Source organism: Procambarus clarkii, chromosome 1 (genome assembly GCF_040958095.1).
Source record: "Procambarus clarkii isolate CNS0578487 chromosome 1, FALCON_Pclarkii_2.0, whole genome shotgun sequence".
Lineage (NCBI taxonomy): Eukaryota > Metazoa > Arthropoda > Malacostraca > Decapoda > Cambaridae > Procambarus > Procambarus clarkii.
In genome coordinates this window covers 46,929,747-46,951,696 of record NC_091150.1, presented here as the reverse complement: position 1 = coordinate 46,951,696, position 21,950 = coordinate 46,929,747, and the positions used below count along the sequence as shown (strand labels likewise).

The window sequence follows — 21,950 nt, the reverse complement described above, 5'->3', positions numbered from 1 at the left end:
TTGGGGTTCGCTGTCCTCTTGCGGGGTTTTGCTTTTCTTTTTGTTTTTGCCTGGTGGGGGGTTCTGTCATTTTATTCAGTTTGTTTTTGCCCTTCCACTGTTCTCCTCGGTGGCGCCCCCTGCTAGGTCCCCGTGAGTGTACACGTCCCTGGGGTTCAGCTTTAGAAGTTTGCTTGGTAGTTTTGGGCGCCGGTTTGCAGCACCCTGCATGGGACTACCTGAGCGCGAGTCCTCTTAAAGTAAACGCTCAGGACCCTGGGAATCCCCTAGGGGGCGCGTGGGTCCGATGGATGTGACCCCGGAGTCCCCACTCGCTGTGTGCGAGTTTGAGGGTTGCTCGGTCCCCTTGTCTCAGGGTGACCCTCATTGTTTTTGCCTCTGCCACGCTGCCTGTTGGGTCGGTGATACTTTCGACCCCGAGTCCTGTGAGTGTTGCTGCTTGCTTGTGACTCAATTTACCTAAGCCTCTGATGATTCTATTCGGGTACAGGCGGCACGTGCGTTGCAGTCTAGGTTTCGTCTGTTGCAACGCGCTCGGTTGGTTGCTTCCCCGGATGCCCCGGGGCTGCCCCGCTTTGCTTTTCGAGACCCGGACTTGGGGGTGGGGGTCGCTTCGATCCTGGTTCCGTCCGCACCTCCTCGTCCTTCCCCTTCTGTTCGTTCTGGTCCCCCGCCCCTGCTTCCGGCCCCGAAGCGTCTGAGGGTTTCGGGGTCGGAGCAGGGGTTACTTGATCTCGAGACTCGGGCAGCTTCGGGGGTTGCCCCTTCCGGGGGGGCGGCAGAGGCATTCGAGTCTTGTCTCCCGGCCGAAGCTTCAGGGTCTGACCAGTGGGCCCCCCTTCCTCCAGCTTTTCCGGCTGCTCCGTCCTTGTCTTGTGGGGTCGGGGCTTGGGGAGAGGACTCGGCCTCGGGTCCTGTGGTGACGGACCTCGAGGACTGGGGAGGGGCTGACTTGGGGGCCTTGGGCCCCGCTGGACCCCGCCTGGGTTTTTCTTCCCACTGAGCGGGGCTTATTGTTACAAGGAGTGGGGTTTTCTTTCCCCCCCTCTGCGTATGAGTTGGATTTGGTGTCGGCCCCTCCCCGGGTACGGTTCCGTGTTCCCCCAGGTACGTCGGTTCCGTCCTTCCGGAGGTTTTCGGCTTATCGCATCCAACCTGGTGTGGTGCGAGCGGCCTTTGCAGCTTACCTCCTGCGTGACCCGGATTATGCCTCGGAAATGGATCCGTCCACGTTCAGGTTTGGGACTTCGTTCCCTTTCTGGCTCCGTTACGAGGTTCCGGAGTCATCCTGGCTAGCAGACTGCCCCTTGTTTGGTCTGGATACCTGGCATTCCTTCTGTCGTTCCCGCACGCTGGAGTGGCGGGAAGCTTCCACGGTGCTTCAGGTTTTCCTGGGGGGTGAACTTGAGTACCTGAATGAGTGCTTGTTTGCCCCTGCCCTTCCCCGCGATGTGGGCGTTATTCAGCTCCATGTGCAGGTTCCCTCCCTTTCGGCGGCGCTCGTGGCGGAGGACTTGCGCGCTCGGGGCCTTTTGTGTTCGGCCTTGCGGTTCTTTTCCCTCCTGGAGCTGTCTTCGGATTGGCTCGTGGAGGATGTGGGGACGCTTGGGTCCGTCCCGGGGTCCGGCACCTTGTCCTCGGCTGCGCGTTCATCGGCTGCCTTGTTGAAGCTGTTCACGCCGATTTTGCGGGATGCGGTTTCCCTGTTCTATGCTTCCCGTCTCGCGTGTCGGCAGGCGGTGCTGGGTTCCTCCGTGGAATCTGCTTGGGCTCTGGCTCTTAGGCGTTCTTCCCCTTTTTGTCCTCTCCTGTTTGGGGAGTCGGCCGTGGCGCAGTTTATTCAGGCTGCGTCGGCGGCTTGTCGTCCGATGTCGAACTTGTTGGTTTTCCGGGGGTCCCGGGGTGGGTCTTCCCGGAAAGGTCGTGCCAGGGCTCGGGGTTCCTCTCGTCGTGGTAGGCCTCTGGTGTCAGGTTTGGGGTTGGCTCCTCCTGCGGACCCTCCCTCGTCTGGTCGGCGCGGTGTTCGCGCTGTGCGGGGTTCTGGGTCTCGTAAGGGTCGCCGGCCCTTTCGCGGTTTGCCCCTTTGACGGGGCGATGGGGGGGCGGCTTGCGCTGTTCACCCGCGCCTGGTCCCACGATTCGTGGGCCTTTCGGGTCGTGTCTCGCGGCCTGCGGTGGCGTTGGGTGGCCCCTCCCCCCTTTGGGGGGTCGGGGCTGGCGGGGCAGGCTTCTTCCCCTGCGCTCTGTCGAGTCGTCTTGGAGTGGGTACGCTTGGGCGTCGTCGAAACGACGTCGTCCCTCAGATGGGTTTCCCGTCTGTTTCCGGTTCCGAAACGGGACTGCGCGGACCTGCGGTTCATTCTGGACTTGTCCCGTCTGAACCCCTGGGTTCATTGCCCCTCCTTTCGGATGACTACGCTGTCTCAGGTTCGGCTCCTCTTGGAGCCGGGTGCTTGGATGGTGTCCCTGGACCTCCGGGACGCTTATTGGCATGTCCCGATTCATCCGCGGTTCAGGGACTGGCTCGGTTTTGTAGTGGGGCGTCTGAGTTACCGCTTTCGTTGTCTCCCGTTCGGGTTGAACCTGGCACCTCGCGTGTTCACACGCCTTACACGGGTTGTGGTGGCTCGTTTGCGTCTCCTAGGTGTTCGGGTGTTGGCCTACCTCGACGACTGGCTGGTTTGGGCTCCCAGCCAGTCAGCTTGCTTGCTAGCCAGGGATTTGGTTCTTTCCCAGCTCGCCGGGTTCGGGTTCTTGGTGAACTGGAGGAAGTCCCATCTGGTTCCCTCTCAGGTTCGGACTTGGCTGGGTCTCGTGTGGGACTCTCGGACCGCCTCCTTGTCTCTCCCTCCGGAGTCTCTCCTGCGGCTGCGGTCCCGCCTTCGTCTGTTTCTGGAGGGCCCTCGGGTCACCCGGCGGTTGCTCGAGGGGCTGTGCGGGAGCCTGAACTTCGCGATGGTGGTCTACCCGCCGGGTCGGGTTTGGCTTCGACGGCTGTTCTGGTTCCTTCGGGGTTCCCCCTTCCGCCTCTCTCGCGATCGCAGAGTTCGACCCCCGGGGGCCTTGCGTCGGTTGCTGCGTCACCGGCTTCCTCTTCGGGTTTTTCGGGGTTCAGTGCCTTGGCGCCTACCCGAGCCCTCGCTCGATGTGTACACGGATGCGTCGTCTCTCGGCTGGGGTTTTGTGACCAGTGCTCACCAGGCCGGCCAGGGGCGTTGGGATCCGTCCTTCCGTCGAGCTCACAGTACGGTGCGGGAGTTCGCGGCAGTGTGGTTTGCTCTGGGGAGGATTCGGGTGGCCCGCGGATCGACGATTCGGCTCCATTCGGACTGCTCTCCGGTGGTTCATTGCCTGAACCGCGGGGGTTCGATGCGGTCCTTGTCTCTTTGGGGTTGGTCGCTTCGGGTGACTCGTCTGCTGAGTTCTCCGGGTTTGGCTCTCCTGGCGGTTCACGTACGGGGCGTGTCCAACGTCTTGGCCGACGCCCTGTCTCGCTTCGTTCCCCTCTCCACGGAGTGGACGGTCGACGACGAGTCCTTCCGTTGGCTTTGCCAGACGTTCGGGCGCCCCGAGGTGGACCTCTTCGCGTCGGCGTGGTCGCGGCAGTCTTCCCGTTTATGCGGCGCCCTTCCCCGATTGCGAGGCCGTCGGGGTCGATGCCTTTCGGCTCGACTGGTCGAGGTGGGGGTTCCTGTACCTCTTTCCCCCAGTTCGGCTGTTGCTCCAGGTCCTGACTCGCTTAGAGACTTACCGGGGGAGAGTTGTCCTTCTGGCCCCTTGGTGGCCGGCCCAGCCTTGGTTTCAGGCGCTGGTTGCTCGGTGTCCGAACCCGAGGGTTTTCCCGCGGCTCCGCCTCTTTCAGCAGATCGGGCCGGTACGTCACGTAGCTGGTTCGATCTTCTCCTCGAGTCTTCGCGTATGGTTTTTTTGACTCGAGTCTATCATCATCTCTATGGTGATCAGGTGGCCTCCTTGTTGGTGTCCCACCTGAGGGCTTCTTCTCGGCGGCAGTATGAAGTTTCCTGGCGGTCCTTCCGTTTCTTTTTGCGTCTTCGTCGTGTTAGCTCCTTGTCTGTTCGGGTGGTCTTGTCCTTCCTCTCGTGGTTGTTTCAGGACCGTCATCTTATGCCTAACACTGTCGCTTCGTATCGTGCGGCGCTGGCGGAGCCGCTTCAGCTTGCTTTCGGTATCGATGTTACGTCTGCGCCGTTTCGCAAGCTGTCTCGTGCATTGTTTCACCTCCGGCCTGCTCATGCGTCGCCTGAGCCGTCCTGGTCTTTGGACAGAGTGCTCGCTTTCCTTTCATCTCCTCGTTTCGTTGTGGCCCCTTCGGTCCAGGATTGTTTTTCCAAGGCACTTTTCTTGTTGGCTTTGGCCTCTGGGGGTCGGGTAGGGGAGCTTCATGCTCTCCTCCGGCGCAGGGGTTTCTGCTCTTTTGGTCGTGGTGATAGTTTTGTTCGTTTGCAGCCGTCTCCTTCTTTTCTGGCGAAGAATGAGACTGCTGCGTTCCGGAGGGGTCCATGGGTGGTTGATGCTTGGTTGGTCAGGCCGGGGGTGCATCATGTTTTGTGTCCGGTTGCGGCGCTTCGCCGTTATTTGCGCGCCACAGCTTCTGTGTCCGGGGACGCGCTGTGGGTTGATCCGGTTTCCCTTCTTCCCTGTTCGCGGGTTCGGGTCTCTCAGGTCGTCCGCAGGGTTATTAGGTCTAGCCAGCCTGCGGTCTATCCCCGTGCCCATGACGTTCGTAAGTTCGCGGCTCTTGCTGCCGTCTTTGGGAATATGTCTTGGTCTGATATTCGGGCGCGGGGATTTTGGCGGTCGAACAGGGTCCTGGCTGCTCGTTACCTTGTGAATGTCCCTGGCCCTCGTCGGGCCTGTGTTGCTTTGGGTCGGCGGTTGCAGCCAGTTGTCTCGGCTTCGAGTTGAGGGGTGAGCGACGACCGCCTCCCGGGTAAGTCCCTCTTTTTCTGTCTGTGGGTAGTTAGCTCCGGGGAGCCGACGGGGCTCCCCCCAGAAAACCAGCGTTGAATGTAATGAAACGCCATTTTCTGGGTGAGTCCCGGAGGCTCCCCGGCATCCCTCCCTCCCTCCGGTCGGCGGTTTTTTCGCGTTTTTGACATCCAGCCTCAAGAACTGAGGTGTGGGTAGCCGGCGCGGGGGGTCTGGGGCTCCCCCTTCCCCCTCCCGGGGAGGGGGGAGCTGCGCAGACAGCGGCGCGGCAGTGTGTGACGTCACACTAATTTGCTTGTTTTCGGTTGGGGAATTCTATCCACTAGTTCGGTATTAGGTAGCAATTTTAACCAGAATAGGGGTTTGTTTTGGGGCGCTTACCTTTCTGGGTGCCTGTTCCGGTCGATGGCAGACATAGAATGCTTCCAACTACACGGGGGCTTCTATAGGCCATTGCTCCCCTTGCCTCTCTGAGGGGGCCCGGTTCTGGCCGTGGTCCCCGGTAGGCCTAAGAACTCCATACACATGACTGATGCCAAAGTCTGACATTAGCATATCAGCCTGGGATAGCTCCGGGGAGCCTCCGGGACTCGCCCAGAAAATGGCGTTTCAATACATTCACGCTGGTTTTTTTTTTTATAGATTGGTACTATGTTTTCCTTTTTCCATATTTCTGCTAAGATTTCTGTGCACAAGGATGTCTGGAATATTAATTGGAATGGCATGCTCAGCTCAGTTGTTCATTCTAGCAGCACCAAAGATGAAACTCCATCAGGTCCAACTGCTTTATTTCTTCTTTCGTCATTACTCTCTTTATAGTACGTGTATCCTTATTGTTGGCTCTGTACTTGTTTTCACTCAACAAAGGATTTTTTGCACCACAATCTAATTTTATTCCGGCTGTGGTATTTATTTTTGTCTGTCCAGAGAACAAATTTATATTAGAGAGAAGTGGTGGACAGTTGTCTGAAAGGTACTAGTTCTCACCTGTACTGAATGTTCTTAACACTTTCGCGCTTTAGATTAGAGATAACTCGTCACCGTTTTTTCTTACGATTCCGCATAACAGCCTACTTTTCTCATCCATCGAAAAAATATTTCTATAAATTCCATTTTTTAACCGAAATGGATGGGGATACTCTCAGATTGGCCTTAGCCTTATGACTGAGCCTTATTGGCGTGGAACAGCGAGGAATGGCCAACAACAACAAGCATACCACATGTTCCCGACATAGATGCCAGCGCAGCTCCTCCTGCTGACGCGGCAGTTTCAACACTCGGCCCATCTGGTGCGAGGCGTCCTCTGTTCACCTCAACACCTCAAGCCCACTCATCAACCACAAATTCTGAAATGGACATTGAGGACATAGAACCACTTGATGTTTCTGATTTCATAGAAGATTCTACTACAAGTTTGGTGGTTCCTGTAGAAGACAATATTCCTCCAGTGCATCCAAGAAATAGAAGAATTATAGATTCAGAACAACGTCTCAACTACAAGTCTCAACTACAAGTTGATATTATATCACAAACTTCTATGAGTAAAAAAAAAAAAAACACAAAGTATGTTTGGGGGTGTGGCGGGCGTGTGGCAGTGGGTTCCCTTTAGCCGTTGATATATCCAACACGTGGGAAATATTTGTATGTGTTATGTATATGTCTGTGTAGGGAATTTTACTGCGATCACTGTCATACAAATTATAAAATGTTTCAACAAGTATAAACATGACAAACATCAAACGAACGAAAACAATGCATTCGTTTCTGCCGCGAACGCATACTGAGCGACGTGGTTCTATATTTGGCGCTTCTCTTACACATGCTTTGTACAAATGTTATACATTTCATCTTATAGAAAATTTTATTGCGAACACATTGGTATAAAAAAGAAATACGTACATAGAAAAGTAGGGTCAGGAAACGTATAAATGTATAAACTTTCCAAGCATGATTTCCCCCCTGTGTTTTCGCCAGTGCGCTCGCGGCTAACTACTCTCGACTTCACACACTCTTGCGGGTGGGCAATTACCTATATTAAACATTCATATGCATATGTCCGTGTAGAGAATTTTATTGCGATTCCAATGATACCAAAATTAGCGATGTAGGACAACTGTAGGCTTCGCAACCATTAAGAGAGTGGAAACATTTTGTTGCTGTTTGGCGCTCTCGGCGAGTGATCTGCATAGTTTTTTATTTGGTGTTGATACTCCTTATGCTTGGGCGGCATTTTATAGGTATGCTCTTATAGACAATTTCATTGCGAACACAGTGATACCAAATTTAAATACGTGCGCCTTCAATTATTGTCAGGACAGTCAAAAAGAGTGTACACTTTTTCGGTCTTACCGCGTAGGCGCGCGAAGTGCCGAAAGCATCTGGGGTATTGATTTTTTTTGAGCGCCGAGAGCGCGAAAGTGTTAATAATGATAAGATTTCCAAAACAGTTTTATTAAATTTTAAGATTTTTCAAGTCAAAGGCTTTGTCATTTTTATATAGTTTTCATTTGACTTTGAGCATACAATTCTTTATTTGAATTATTTTCAGGTTAAAGGTGCCTTACGACTCTCTTGAAAAAGTGCCTCCTTCTCCTCCTCGGTCTCCATGGCATAGTTCACAGCAACACCTACAGGCAGGGACAGGCTCAGGAGGAAGCTCTATAGGGGCAAACATTCCCAGCTACAAGAAACTCTCAGGGTTTTATCAAAAGGCACCACTTCCTGCTGAGCCTGAATACTGTAAGCCAAATACATTTTCTACTTGTTAGTTTTTATTCAAAAACTTTTATTGTTATATAACTTATTGTCATGTTTACTCAAACCCCACCCTTCTTCTATGACACATAACCCCAGCACTGTGCCAGGTGACATATTAAGGGGTGTTGTGGTGCGCCAGCAGACATGTGATGGTGTTAGTATATCATCAGATTCGAATCTCCCGTGCATACAAGGGGGCTCACATATGTTTCCTCAGACCTGTAACCATTCCCCATCTTCAGAAAACATCCTGAGTCTCTCACTTATGTCTATAAATTCACTTGTCTATAAATTCATAAACAACAAATTGCAGGTAAAGGATAATATTCAGAGGTTGAAAATGGGAAATAGATTCACGGAAAACGAAAAGGAAATGTGTGAAACATTAAACGAAAAGTTCCAAAGTGTGTTTGTACAAAATGAAATTTTCAGGGAACCAGATACAATAAGAATTCCAGAGAACTACATAGAGCACATAGAGGTGTCTAGAGACGAAGTGGAAAAAATGTTCAAGGAGCTAAATAAGAACAAAGCAGTTGGTCCAGATGGAGTTTCACCATGGGTTCTGAGAGAATGTGCACCTGAACTCAGCATTCCTCTTCAACTGATTTTTCAGGCATCCCTGTTTACAGGAGTTGTAGCTGATATGTGGAAAAAGGCTAACATAGCTCCAATCTACAAAAGTGGAAGCAGGGAAGACCCCCTTAATTATAGACCGATATCATTGACAAGTGTAATAGTCAAAATATTGGAAAAAATAATTAAATCTAAATGGGTAGAACACCTGGAGAGAAATGATATAATATCAGACAGACAGTATGGTTTTCGATCTGGAAGATCCTGTGTATCGAATTTACTCAGTTTCTATGATCGAGCAACAGAGATATTACAGGAAAGAGATGGTTGGGTTGACTGTATCTATCTGGACCTAAAAAAGGCTTTCGACAGAGTTCCACATAAGAGGTTGTTCTGGAAATTGGAAAATATTTTAGGAGTGACAGGTACGCTTCTAACATGGATGAAAAATTTTCTGACTGATAGAAAAATGAGGGCTGTGATCAGAGGCAATGTATCGGACTGGAGAAATGTCACAAGTGGAGTACCACAGGGTTCAGTTCTTGCACCAGTGATGTTTATTGTCTACCTAAATGATCTACCAGTTGGTATACAGAATTATATGAAAATTATCATTTTTTTGTTTTTGTTTTTTCACCATGTGGGGTTTGTTTTGTTATGCCTACCTTTCTGGGTGCCTAACCCCGGTCGATGGTAGATAAGGAAAACCCCAACCACAAGGGGGTTTTCCAGGGCCATTGTTCCCTGAAACCTCTCTGAAGGGGCCAGGTTCTGGCGCTGGTCCCTGGTAGGTTTGAACTCCTTAGCTAATGTCCAAGTCTTATATAACATACATTAGCCCGATAAGTTCCAGGGAGCCGTAGGGGCTCCCCACAGAAAAAAAAGTTGAAAAAGTTTGAAAAAAATGGACAAATGAAATAAAGGTCCATTCAGTGTTTGTTGGGTAGGCTGCTCCATTATGACAATCTGTGTTTGTTTCAAATGTGTTCCATTTGTTTTGTATTTTTCATTTATGTCTCAATAATGGAGCAGCCTACCTAACAAGCATTGAATGAACATTTATGGCATTTGTCCATTTTTCAAATTGTTACATCTGTTTCTTTTATTTTTATTTTTTTTTTATTTAAGAAACATGGAGCAGTCTACCTGCTGAACACCGAACGACCCTTGTTGACATTTGTTCTGTTTTTCAAAATTCTTATTTTCTCTTGAGAACCCCTTTGGCTCCCCCGGAGCTATAGTGGGCTGATGATGTTTACTGTGGCAATAGTCAATCTAAGGAGTTCTAGGCCTACCGGGGAGCACAGCCAGAACCTGGCCCCCTCAAGAGAGGCACGAGGAGCAATGGCCTAAAGACACCCCTGTATAATTAGAAACAGTCTTTGTCTGCCATCTACCAGGTTAGGCACCCAGAAAGGTAGGAATTCCAAAACAAACTACTGCTGATCAAATAAATTGCAGACCAAAAGCTGAACTAACAACAGAAATTCCCAATCAAAACCAAGGAAACCAGTATGATGTGACCACAAATGCTGCACATTCGTCTGCGCACCCCCACCCCCCCTCCCCGGGAGGGGGATGGGGTCCCAGACCTCCACGCCGGCAACTCTACTTAGTTCAAGAGGCTGTTGTGTTGGTGACGATCGATTGCTCTGACTCCACTCTTTGCACAGTGCTGCAGTGCGGTGTTGTTGCTCTGTTTTGGTGGTGTGAGAGCCAGACGTAACACAAGAGTACTGGGGCTGCATGCACCTAGGGCCGCCTTATCTAGGTGCCCTGTAAGTACTGCCTTTGCGACTTCATGGTCATCTTCCATGAGCCGTTCAGGAGCAGCTACTTCCGTGTGGTTCTGTCGCTGCACGGTGATTGCCCACTCTTGGGGGTTCAGCTGGTGTGGTTCTTACTCCTGTTTTCCCTTGGGTTAGGAGGTATTTTCGTCGTTGGCTGGGGGTGTGAGGTACTGTGCAACTGTCTGATACACACATAGCGACCGGTTCTGTTCTCCTGGAGACTTTGTGCTTTTGCGGGGGTTTTTCTTTAGTTTTTGTTTTGTATTGCCTGGCGGAGGTATGCCAGGTGTGGCGGTAGGACTACTGGTAGGTTTTTGGTAGCCCTCCACTAGGTTGCCGTGCTTACACATGTCACAGGGGTTCAGCTTTTAGATTGTTTGCTTGGTAGCTCTGGGATAATCGGTAACCCCCCACCCCCTGCTTCTGGCCCTGAAATGTCTGAGGGTTTCTGAGTCGGAGCAGGGGTTACTTGATCTCGAGACTCGGGCAGCTTCAGGGGATGCCCCTTCCAGGAGTGCGGCGGAGGCATTCGAGTCTTGTCTCCCGGCGGAAGCTTCTGGGTCTGACGAGTGGGCACCCTTTCTTCCGGCTTCTATGGCTGCTCTGTCCTTGTCTTGTGGGGTCAGTGCTTAGGGAGAGGACTCGGCCCCGGGTCCTGCTGTGAAGGATCTCGAGGCTGGGGAGGTGCTGACTTGGGGGTCTTGGGCCGCACTGGACCCCGCCTGGGTTTTCTTCCCTCTGAGCGGGGCTTGTTGTTACAAGGTGTGGGATTTTCTTTTCCTCCCTCTGCGTACGAGTTGGATTTGGTGTTGGCCCCTCCCCGGGTTCAGTTCCGTGTTTCCCCGGGTGCTTCGGTTCCGTCTTTCCAGAGGTTTTCAGCTTATCGCATCTAACCTGGTGTGGTGCGGGCAGCCCTTGCAGCGTACCTCCTGCGTGACCTGGATTATGCCTCGGAAATGGATCCGTCCGAATTCAAGTTTGGGACTTCGTTCTCTTTCTGGCTCCGTTACAAGGTTCCGGAGTCTTCCTGGCTAGCTGACTGCCCCTTGTTAGTTTTGAATTCCTGGCATTCCTTCTGTTGTTCCCACACGCCGGAGTGGCGGGAAGCTTCCACGGTGATTCAGGTTTTCCTAGGGGGCGATCTTGAGTTCCTGAATGAGTACCTGAATGGGAATGAGGGACAAACAACATGAGTTTGTTTGCCCCTGCCCTTTCCCGGAATGTGGGCGTCGTTCAGCTTCATGTGCAGGTTCCCTCCCTTTCAGCGGCACTCGTGGCGAAGGACCTGCACGCCCGGGGCCTTTTGGCTTCGGCCTTGCGGTTCTTTTCCCTCCTGTGGCTGCAGTATCGCGTTCGTCGGTTTCTGGTGGGCCCTCGGGTCACCCGGCGGTTGCTCGAGGGGCTGTGCAGGAGCCTAAACTTTGCGATGGTAGTCTACCCGCCGGGTCGGGTTTGGCCACATCAGCTGTTCTGGTTTCTTCGGGGTCACCCGTTCTGCCTCTCTCGTGGTCGCTGGGTTCGACCCCTGGGGGCCTTGCGTCGGCTGCTGCGTTGCCGGCTTCCTCTTAGGGTTTTTTAGGGTTGTGTACACGGATGCATCGTCTCTCGGCTGGGGCTTTGTGACCATTGCTTACCAGGCCGGCCTGGGGCATTGGGGTCCGTCGAGCTCACAGCACGGTGTGGGAGTTCGCGGCGGTGTGGTTTCCTCTTCGGAGGATTCGGGTCGCCCACGGATCAAGGATTCGGCTCCATTCGGACTGCTGTCTGGTGGTTCATTGCCTGAACTGCGGGGGTTTGATGCGGTCATTGTCTCTTTCGGGTTGGTCGCTTCGAGTGACTCATCTGCTGAGTTCTCGGGGTTTGGTTCTCCTGGCGGTTCACGTGCAGGGAGTGTCCAATGTCTCGGCTGATGGCCTGTCTTGCTTCGTTCCCCTCTCCACGGAGTGGACGGTCGACGACGCTTCCTTCCGTTGACTTTGCCAGACGTTCGGGCGCCTCGAGGTGGACTTCTTCGCATCGGCGTGGTCGAGGCGCCTTCCCGTGTATGAGTCGCCCTTCCCCAATCGCGAGGCCGTCGGGGTCGATGCCTTTCGGCTGGACTGGTTGAGGTGGGGGTTCTTGTAACTCTTTCCCCTGTTTCGGCTGTTGCTCCAGGTCCTGACTCACTTGGAGACTTACCAGGGAAGAGTTGTCATTCTGACCCCTTGGTGGCTGGCCCAGCCTTGGTTTCAGGCGCTGCTTGCTCGGTGTCCGAACCCGAGGGTTTTCCAGCGGCTCTGCCTCTTTCAGCAGATCGGGCCAGTGCGCCACGTGGCTGGTTCGATCTTCTCCTCGAGTCTTCGCGTATGGGTTTTTTTTTGCTTGAGTCTATCATCATCTTTATGGTGATCAGGTGGCCTCCTGGTTGGTGGCCAGCCCTTAGCCACCTGGTGGCTAAGGACTTCTTCTCGGCCGCAGTATGAAGTTTCCTGGCGGTCCTTCTGTTTCTTTTTGCGTCTTCGTTGTGTTAGTTCGTTGTCTGGTAGGGTGGTCTTGTCCTTTCTCTCTTGGTTGTTTCAGGACTGTCATCTTATGCCAAACACTGTCGCCTCGTATCGTGCGGTGCTGGCAGTAGCTGCTTCAGCTTGCCTTCCTTATCGATGTTACGTCTGCGCAGTTTTGCAAGCTGTCTCGTGCTTTGTTTCACCTCCGGCCTGCTCATGCGCCGCCTGAGCCATCCTGGTCTTTGGACAGAGTGCTCGCTTACCTTTCATCTCCTCATTTCGTTGTGGCCCCTTCGGTCCTGGATTGTTTCTCCAAGGCTCTTTTCTTGTTGATATTAGCCTCTGGGGGTCGGGTCGGGGAGCTTCATGCTCTCCTCCGGCACGGGGGTTTCTGCTCTTTCGGTCGTGGCGATTGTTTTGTTCGCTTGCAGCCATCTCCTTCTTTTCCGGCTGTGAAGAATAAGACTGCTGTGTTCCGGAGGGGTCCGTGGGTGGTTGATGCTTGGTTGGTACGTCCAAAGGTGCATCATGCTTTGTGTCCGGTTGCGACGCTTCGCCGTTATTTGCACGCCACGACTTCTGTATCCAGGGACGCGCTTTGGGTTGATCCGGTTTCTCTTCTTCCCTGTTCGCGGGTTCGGGTCTCCCAGGTTGTTCACAGGGTTATCAAATCCAGCCAGTCTGCGGTCTATCCTCAGTGCCCATGACGTCTGTAAGTTTGCGGCTCTTGCTGCTGTCTTTGGGAATATGTCTTGGTATGATATTCGGGCACGAGGTTTTTGGTGGTCGAAGAGGGTCCTGGCTGCTCGTTACCCCATGAATGTCTCTGGGGTCCGTCAGGCCTGTGTTGCTTTGGGTCGGTGGTTGCAGCCCGTTGTCTCCACTTCGAGTTGAGGAGTAGGCGACGACCGCCTCCCTGGTAAGTCCCTCTTTTTCCGTCTGTGGGTAGTTAGCTCCGGGAAGCCGATGGGGCTCCCCTCAGAAAACCAGCGTTGAATGTAATGAAACGCCATTTTCTTGGTGAGTCCTGGAGGCTCCCCGGCATCCCTCCCTCCGGTCGGCGTTTTTTCGTGTTTTGACATGCAGCCTCAGAACTGAGGTGTGGGTAGCCAGCATGAAGGGTCTGGGGTTCCCTGTTCCCCCTCCCGGGGAGGGGGAAGCTGCGCAGACAGCGGCTCGACGACGTGTGATGTCGTACTAGTTTGCTTGTTTTCTGTTGGGGAGTTCTATCCACTAGTTTGGCTTTTGGTAGCAATTTTAACCAGAATAGGGGTTTAGGGGCGCTTACCTTTATGGGTGCCTGATCCGGTCGATTGCCGACATAGAATGCTTTCAGCCACATGGGGGTTTCTATAGGCCATTGCTCCCCTTGCCTCTCTGAGGGGGCCCGGTTCTGGCCGTGGTCCCCGGTCGGCCTAAGAACTCCATACACATGACTGATGCCAAAGTCTGACATTAGCATATCAGCCTGGGATGGCTCCGGTGACCCTCCGGGACTCGCCCAAAAAATGGCATTTCATTATATTCAATGCTTTTTTTTTTCTGTGGAAAAGAATATATTGACTCACTTAGGATCTCTTTACTTGAAATGGTAATTTGGGCTTTGGATATTGTAATAAAAAAAATTTGCCATGTTAGAAAAGTAAATTTGGGTATATATTTTAAAAATATTTGGAGGATGCAGACGATGAGTCACAATATCATGGCTGAAAATATGATGACCTTCAGAAGATGAAGAAACATCATATCTTCATCTTCTGGTGTGTGGTTTGGTCATCATATTTATAGGATCTTTAAAAATAAGTAAAAATTTTAAGTGGTATATGAGGATTATTAAAGTAACTGGTTTAACAGAATTCTGAACTAAGCAAAACTGTAATGGAGAATGTGGATAAAAGTGAATGCTCTTGGTAATCTAGTAAGAGATCATTAACTTACACATGCAAAGCACAGTCAGTAAGTCTTAAAATGTTCAGTGAAATATTCTCCATGGAATTAATTTATTGTTTGCATTTTTCAACAGCTACGGCAAGAAGTAAGAAGAAGGGTGGAAAGCAGATGCGTGAGGTATTAACATTAGTCCCTGTACCTGCTCCTTTACGATACTGTGTAAGTTTTCATGATTGGTCAGTCATAAGAGCCAACTAACAAATGAAGATGCTGGTATTTATAGAATACAACCAAATATAAAATACAGTGGGGCCTCGATTTACGATGGTAATCTGTTCTCTCAGACGTATCGTAAGTCGAAGCGGTTTTTCTCATAAGAAATAATGGGAATTTAATTAATCCATTCCCCACCCTCCAAAATATTATCTTACAAATACATTTTATACTGAATACAATTTTTTTATCTAACTACAATACAGTACATATGTTTATCTTATCTTTAACCACTTAACTGCGCCAACTGAGTATTCTCGGTCGGCGGGAAACTGCTCCAACTGAGAAAACTCTCTTTGATTTTTCGGTACCAATTCTAAACGTGTACGAGGTTGGTTGTGTACGTAATGGACTCTTAGGACGTCCAGTGAGAGGCAGCCATCTTGGAAAAAGTTCCTCAGAATGCCCTAGGGCTGCTGGTTGGGTTAGTACTGAATGAGCAACCATGGGTGGCGCACGTGCCTCTGGCTCCCAAACACCTGTCCGACGCGGTGTTGAAAGATAACGTTCTGTCGTTGAAATTCAACCCTTATTGTCTGAAGAACATAAGGGTCGTAATATTGGTGAAGCTAGGCGCAATTAGGACCTGACACAAAGGTCGGATGCAAGTGATACAACACCTATGAGGACAATACAGCGAGCGTATCCAGTTGTAGCTCTGAGCGTCACCCTTGCAATCCTATGCTATCTCCGATTTATTTAGATGATACGTAGATGAATCGTTTTCTGCATTCAGTGATGATGCATCTGATAAAAGTAGCATAGATGAACAATGTTAGCGGCTTCCATGGTGGTGTTTTCCATAGATATTTTCAAGAATACCTGAATCTCTTCCTAACTGACGGACACTCTTGAGGCAAGCTGAATCTCTTCCTGTGTGGGACCATACAAAGCGATCTTTTCAAGACTACCTTACAAATTGATCTTTTCCTATAATCTTTTCAATACTACCTTATGCTTTACAAGTTTGGCTACATACAACCTACAAGTACTAAAGGCAAGGGTGTACGTGAGTGCGTTATTTGCAAGCACACAGAATGAAGTAACAGGAAGCGAAAATTTATTTGTACCTGGTGCAATGAGAGCGAAGTCGTGCTGTGTACCATGGACTACTTTGTTGATTATTACTCACCTCTGAAGTACTGAGTGTGTAATACAGTGTGTTACTGTGTAAATAGTGTGTGAAACTGTACATATTGTAATTTTAGTGAATTTTTATTAGGTAATATTGCAACAATAAACATTTATTGTGGACATATTACTGACACATGTATCACAGTTCCATGGGACATTATGGACGTTCTACTGTATACATATTGTAAAGGACACATATATGCATCATATACGATAAAAACAAAAACAAATAAAACCGCATTGGAAATACATAAAACAAATAATTGAAAATATATTTGTGGCAACACCTGGTGCTTGAATGGCCTGTTAATCGCCCTGTCTGGGCGATTAACACACGGGCAACCCTGATGACGTTACAGCGCACCTTGTCCACGTCCCCACAGCCAAAGTAAGTGGAATTTGGTTTTTATTTTTACATAGACATGTTCAGGGAAGGGAATTTATCATTTTACAAAGAAAAAATAATTTTTTGGAAACACTTTATTTCATGCGTACCGGGGGAATTTCACAATAAACTCAGCTCAGCACGGTGGTTAAGGAGGACTCTTGATGGTGTATAGAAGATGTTGATGAAGGGGAAGGAGGAGAGGTGTTACTGTTTGCAAGGGGAGTCTCCTTCCATTATAACATCAGGCAGTGATTTTTTCTGTGGGTTACACACTCCTATGTTTTGCCTGCATACCACTAGGACCTGGTTGTGGTTCACTGCTTGTTTTTCTCACTAAAAATTTGTCTAGAGACACTTGTGTTTCCCTTCATTTTAACATATGTCTGTAGTGATGCATCACAGTGTCATTGAAAAGGTTAAGGCAACGGCCTACTACAGCTTGCTCTGGGCGAGTCGTTTCAACAAAAGTTTGCATTTCTTCCCATAGTCTACACCACTTTTTAATTGTTGAGGAAGGGTCAAGTCATGCACAAGTCAAGCCTGGCCTTAGGCCGGGCTTGGGGAGTAGAAGAACTCCCAGAAACCTATCAAGCAGGTAGCTTGATTTGGGGGAGTCATTTAAGCAAAAGTTTGCAGTTCTTCCCATGCTGTACACATCTTCTAAATTTTTGAGGAATGGACATTCTGTACTGTCTCCTTCTCCCCTGAAGAAATTTCCTCAGCTACCTCTTGTTGCTGCTCCTTTTGAAGGGCTTGGAGTTCTTCGGTGGTCAGTTTTTCGCTGTATTCCTCCAGCAACTCCTCAATATCAGCACAATCCAACTCCAAGCCCAATTGCCAGCCCAGAGAAACAAATTCCTCAACAAGAGGCACTTCAGGTTCAGGCTCAAACCCCTCAAATTCTCGTTCCGCAACACATTCAGGCCACAATTTTCTCCACCTAGAAATCATGGTTCTTACAGTCATTTCTTGCCAGGCTTTGTCTACAAGTTTTAAAGCACAACAAATGTTAAAATGGTTTTTCCAGAACTCTTTGAGGGCGAGTTGTGTGGCTTCTATCACTTCGCCACATCTCCGAAAAAGTACTCTTTCATAAAGTTTCTTAAAATTGGCAATGATTTTCTAATCCATAGGCTGAAGTAGAGGAGTGGTGTTGGAAGGAAGGAACTTTACTGTAACAAAACTAAATTCCTCCATCAATGAATCCTCCAAGTCTGGAGGATGGGCAGGAGTAGCATCTGGGGGGAGCCCCTTCGGCTCCCCGGAGCTTACTAGGCTAATATGCTAATGTCAGACTTTGGCATCAGTCATGTGTATGGAGTTCTAAGGGTCTACCGAGGACTACGAGCCAGAACCTGGGCCCCTCAGAAGAGGCAAGGGGAGCAATGGCCTATAGAAACCCCCTTGTGGTTGGAAGCATTCTATGTCTGCCATCGACCGGATTAGGCACCCAGAAAGGTAAGCGTCCCAAAACAAACCCCTATTCTGGTGAAAATTGCTACCACAAGCCGAACAAGTGGATAGAACTCCCCTAAAATAAATGAGCAAACAATCATGACATCACACATCGCCACGCTGCTGTCTGCGCAGCTCCCCCCTCCCCAGGAGGGGTAAGGAGGAGCCCCAGACCCATCGCGCCGGCTATCCACCCAAGTTCTAAGGCTGATGCTAACGGCTGAGGTCATGTGCTCCGGCTCCGGTGATTGTTTCAGCACTGTACCTAGAGTGTGGTGTCTGTCTTCTAGGTGGTGCGTGAGCCGGGAGTGTTTCTTCAGTACTCGGGCTGCATGCGCCTAGGGTTTCCTTCCCTAGGTGCCCTGTAAGTACTGCCCTTGGGGCTTGGGGCCACCTTCCGCAAGTTCCTTGGGTTCTGCTCCTGCTAGGCCGTTTACTACTTGGTTTTCGGCTGCCCCTTGTGTGCTCGGGGTGTTCTGTCTCCTTTGTTCACCTTGGGGTAGGGGGCAGTTTTGCACTGGCGGGGCACAGGGTACTGCGCAACTAGTTTTCACCTATTATAGCGGCCGGCTCTGTTCCGCCTGGGTACGCTGTCCTCTTGCGAGGATTTTTTTTTTTTTTTTGCTTTCTGCCTGGTGGGGGGTCTGCCGTGGTTCTTGCCCCCTGTGTACTGAGTACTCTAACTTCTTCCGGTGGTTCCCCCCCTGCTAGGTCCCCGTGAGTGTACATGTGCCAGGGGTTCAGTTCTTAGATAGTGGTTTGGTAGTTTTGGGTGCCGGTTAGCAGTACCCTGCCTGGGTTTACTTGGGCGCGAGTCCTCTTCAAGTAAACGCTCAGGACCCTGGGAATCCTCACGAGAACGAGTGGGTCCGATGGATGTGACAACGGGTGCCCCCCCCCTCGCTTTGTGCGAGTTCGAGGGTTGCTCTGTCCCCTTGTCTCAGAGTGACTCACTGTTTTGCCTCCGTCTGCTGCCTGTGGGGTCGGGGGCACCTTCGACCCAGAGCCCTGCGAGTTTTGTTGTTGCTGCAGGTAATGATAAAGTATATGCATACACTATTAAATGCAGTGAATGCAAAGCATATGAGTTACAAAGAGAGTTTGCCAGAAGTTGGAAAGTGGTAAGGTTCTGTGAGTGTACTATTGTAGAGTTTAAATTTAAGGGTAACATAATGAGGTTAAGAATTAGAGGCATCAGTCTACTAAATGTAGTGGACAAAGTGTATGGCAGAATAGTGATTGAAAGAGTTCAGGATTCAATTGAAAAATTGGCTATTGAAGAATAGCCTGTTTTGTTGTGGACGAGATTGTGCGGATCAAATACTTGCATTGAGACATTGGTGAAGGCATGTATATTGTCAATGTATTTTTAAAAAAGCATTACATAAATATTATATTCCAAAATTTTATACAGTAGTTGGAAGTAAAAACAAAGTTATTGGGAAAGTGCAAAAATATTTTCCTTTTTTTGGCCTTCACGTGTAAACTGACATGTACTGTTGTCTAATTAATTATTTAAAGACATGACAAGATTGAGATGGTAGGCTTAACTGCTTTAGGTTAGAATGTATAGTAATTACCACCACTGTTACAGGGCCCTTCAAACACTACAGCAATGAGAGGACGAGCTGCTGGCAGCCCGACGCCTCATGGCCACTCGCCCCGCTCAAGAACACCCCAGGGGTCTTACCCACAACAAAGTTTTTCGGCAAAGTATGTTAAAAATAATGATATTGGGTGTAAATAAGCACTTTTTCATTGTTTCCATGAATGGTATTAATAATGTTCTTTTTTTATTAACCCTTGTATGGCGCCGGGCTATTTAGCATTTGTGACCCACAGGCGCAGACCAAAAAAAAAAAAAAAATTCTTCTAGACCTGATAATTTGTGTTCACTGATCATGGTTAAAATAATACAAAAATCGTAAGTGGCATATATTACCCGCTATTGAGTGGGAAATTCTGGCAAAAAAACAGGCGCTGACTCAGCGTGCGTCCCAGACGGTCTGTTGCTCGCCAGCTGTCAGGCAGGAGTGGCCACAAAGAGATAATTACCTAATTATTTCAATGTCTGATTTTTTGTAATTTTTTTGGTGTAATATTATTCAATAGTGTGTAGTGTGATATATTTATATAATAAAATGAGTGAATCATTGCTGTGCTCAAAAATATGGTGTGCATATTGTTGATTCAATTATTATGTTCATCAAACAGTGAACAAATACTTTGTCGGTTATTACACTATATACACAGGTTATATATAAGTATCTGCATGTTTTGTTCACCATAACGAACCACTAAGTTGCTATTATGAGTCAAAAAGTAGCGAGGAGTGACTGCCACACACCAGCCAGCCACTCGCTGCCACTCACTCCCTCAACACCTCACTCACCCACATTCTCCTCTCACCATACTGTTTTTGCTTTTATTTACTATATACAGACGTTATATATAAGTACATTCATGTTCACCATAACGAACCACTAAGTTGGCATGCTGAATGGCAGTGGCAGCCTGCCACTGGCTGCTACTTCCTCCCTCCCTCAAGTCACCTGACTCGCCCACATTCTCCTCCCACAATACTGTTTTTGCTTTTATTCACTATATACAGATGTTATATATAAGTATCTACATTCATGTTCACCATAACGAACCACTAAGTTGGTATGCTGAGTGGCAGTGGCTGCCAGTGGCAGGTGGCTGTCACTCCCTCCCTACCTCACCTCACCTGACTTGCCATCATTCTCCTCCCACCATACTGTTTTTGTTTTTATATACAGATGTTATATATAAGTATTTACATGTTTTGTTTACCATGACTGTACATTTAAGCTTGTATGGTGAATAAAGGCACAAAGACGTAGCTACTCGCATAGTCAGCTAGTGGTGGCCGCCCTCAAGGCCAGACGTACTAATATTTCTCCTCCAACAATACTGTTTGTGGTGTAATTACTCTATATCCACATATTATATATAAGTATCTACCTGTTTTATTCACCATACTTGTACAAGTAAACTGGTATGGTGCCCAAAGACCATAGTGGTCACCAGTAAACAACATGATAAGTCGTGCAGACGACGCCCTCCCTCACCAAAATGGCGGCTCCCAACCTATTCCTATTGCTGTTTATACCCTCTATACACACGTTATATATAAGTACAGAGCACCACTTGGTTTCCGAACCCCTTGGGGACGAGACCCGTCGGTTAACATGTAAGTTCGTATACGAGAAATAGAGGGGAAAAAATAAACTAGAAATGTAAAAAAAAAATTCCGAAAAATTTATGAAAAAACTCTAGGGAAAAAAATCGTCAGGTTCATGGCGTAAATGCGACGTGTTTTGTTTGTACTCATCAATAAGTGAAGTCCTGATCCGCTTTATAAAAGTCCTTAATTGTTCCTAACTGATTATTAAGACGTTTGGCAAACATCCTCTGGATGTTTCCTGCCAGCCTGCAGGAACATCCTGCCTAAAATATACGATGATGTACTGTACATTTAAGAAACAAATCTGGGTCACAGGTCTGTGGAGTGTGGTTAGGCTTACGGAGTCAGCCGGTCCCTCCCCCACCACCGACACACCTCCCCCTCTCCCCCCACCACCGACACACCTCCCCCTCTCCCCCCACCACCGACACACCTCCCCCTCTCCCCCCACCACCGACACACCTCCCCCTCTCCCCCCACCACCGACACACCTCCCCCCTCTCCCCCCACCACCGACACACCTCCCCCTCTCCCCCCACCACCGACACACCTCCCCCTCTCCCCCCACCACCGACACACCACCCCCACCCCCCACCCCAAACCCATACACACACACACTCTCAAAGGTCACGTGGTTCACGGTTCACTTCAACACCCATATATCGCTTCCTGCCTGCCTGCCTGCCTCCTTCCCAGCCTGCCTCCTTCCCAGCCTGCCTCCTTCCCAGCCTGCCTCCTTCCCAGCCTGCCTCCTTCCCAGCCTGCCAGCCTGCCTCCTTCCCTGCCTGCCAGCCTGCCTCCTTCCCAGCCTGCCAGCCTGCCTCCTTCCCAGCCTGCCTGCCTGCCTCCTTCCCAGCCTGCCTGCCTGCCTGCCTCCTTCCCAGCCTGCCAGTCTGCTTCCTTCCCAGCCTGCCTCCTTCCCAGCCTGCCAGCCTGCTTCCTTCCCAGCCTGCCTCCTTCCCAGCCTGCCTGCCTGCCTCCTTCCCAGCCTGCCAGCCTGCTTCCTTCCCAGCCTGCCTCCTTCCCAGCCTGCCAGCCTGCTTCCT

The 21,950-nt window shown here is 49.9% G+C and overlaps 1 protein-coding gene across 18 annotated transcripts in view; it reads left to right on the top strand.

Annotated features, from left to right (window-relative positions):
• The window catches only part of LOC123773435 (UDP-N-acetylglucosamine transferase subunit ALG13), a 384,366-nt gene that overhangs the window by 94,031 nt on the left and 268,385 nt on the right, over positions 1–21,950 (top strand). For 15 of the 18 annotated variants that reach the window (XM_045767364.2, XM_045767919.2, XM_069306994.1 and 12 more), the window contains 3 exons: positions 7,499–7,689; positions 14,580–14,665; positions 19,291–19,409. In XM_045767364.2, coding sequence (XP_045623320.1) covers positions 7,499–7,689; positions 14,580–14,665; positions 19,291–19,409 — 396 coding nt within the window. The remainder of the gene's footprint in view (positions 1–7,498; positions 7,690–14,579; positions 14,666–19,290; positions 19,410–21,950) is intronic. The other 3 variants (XM_069307078.1, XM_069307040.1, XM_045767445.2) reach the window with 1 other exon arrangement.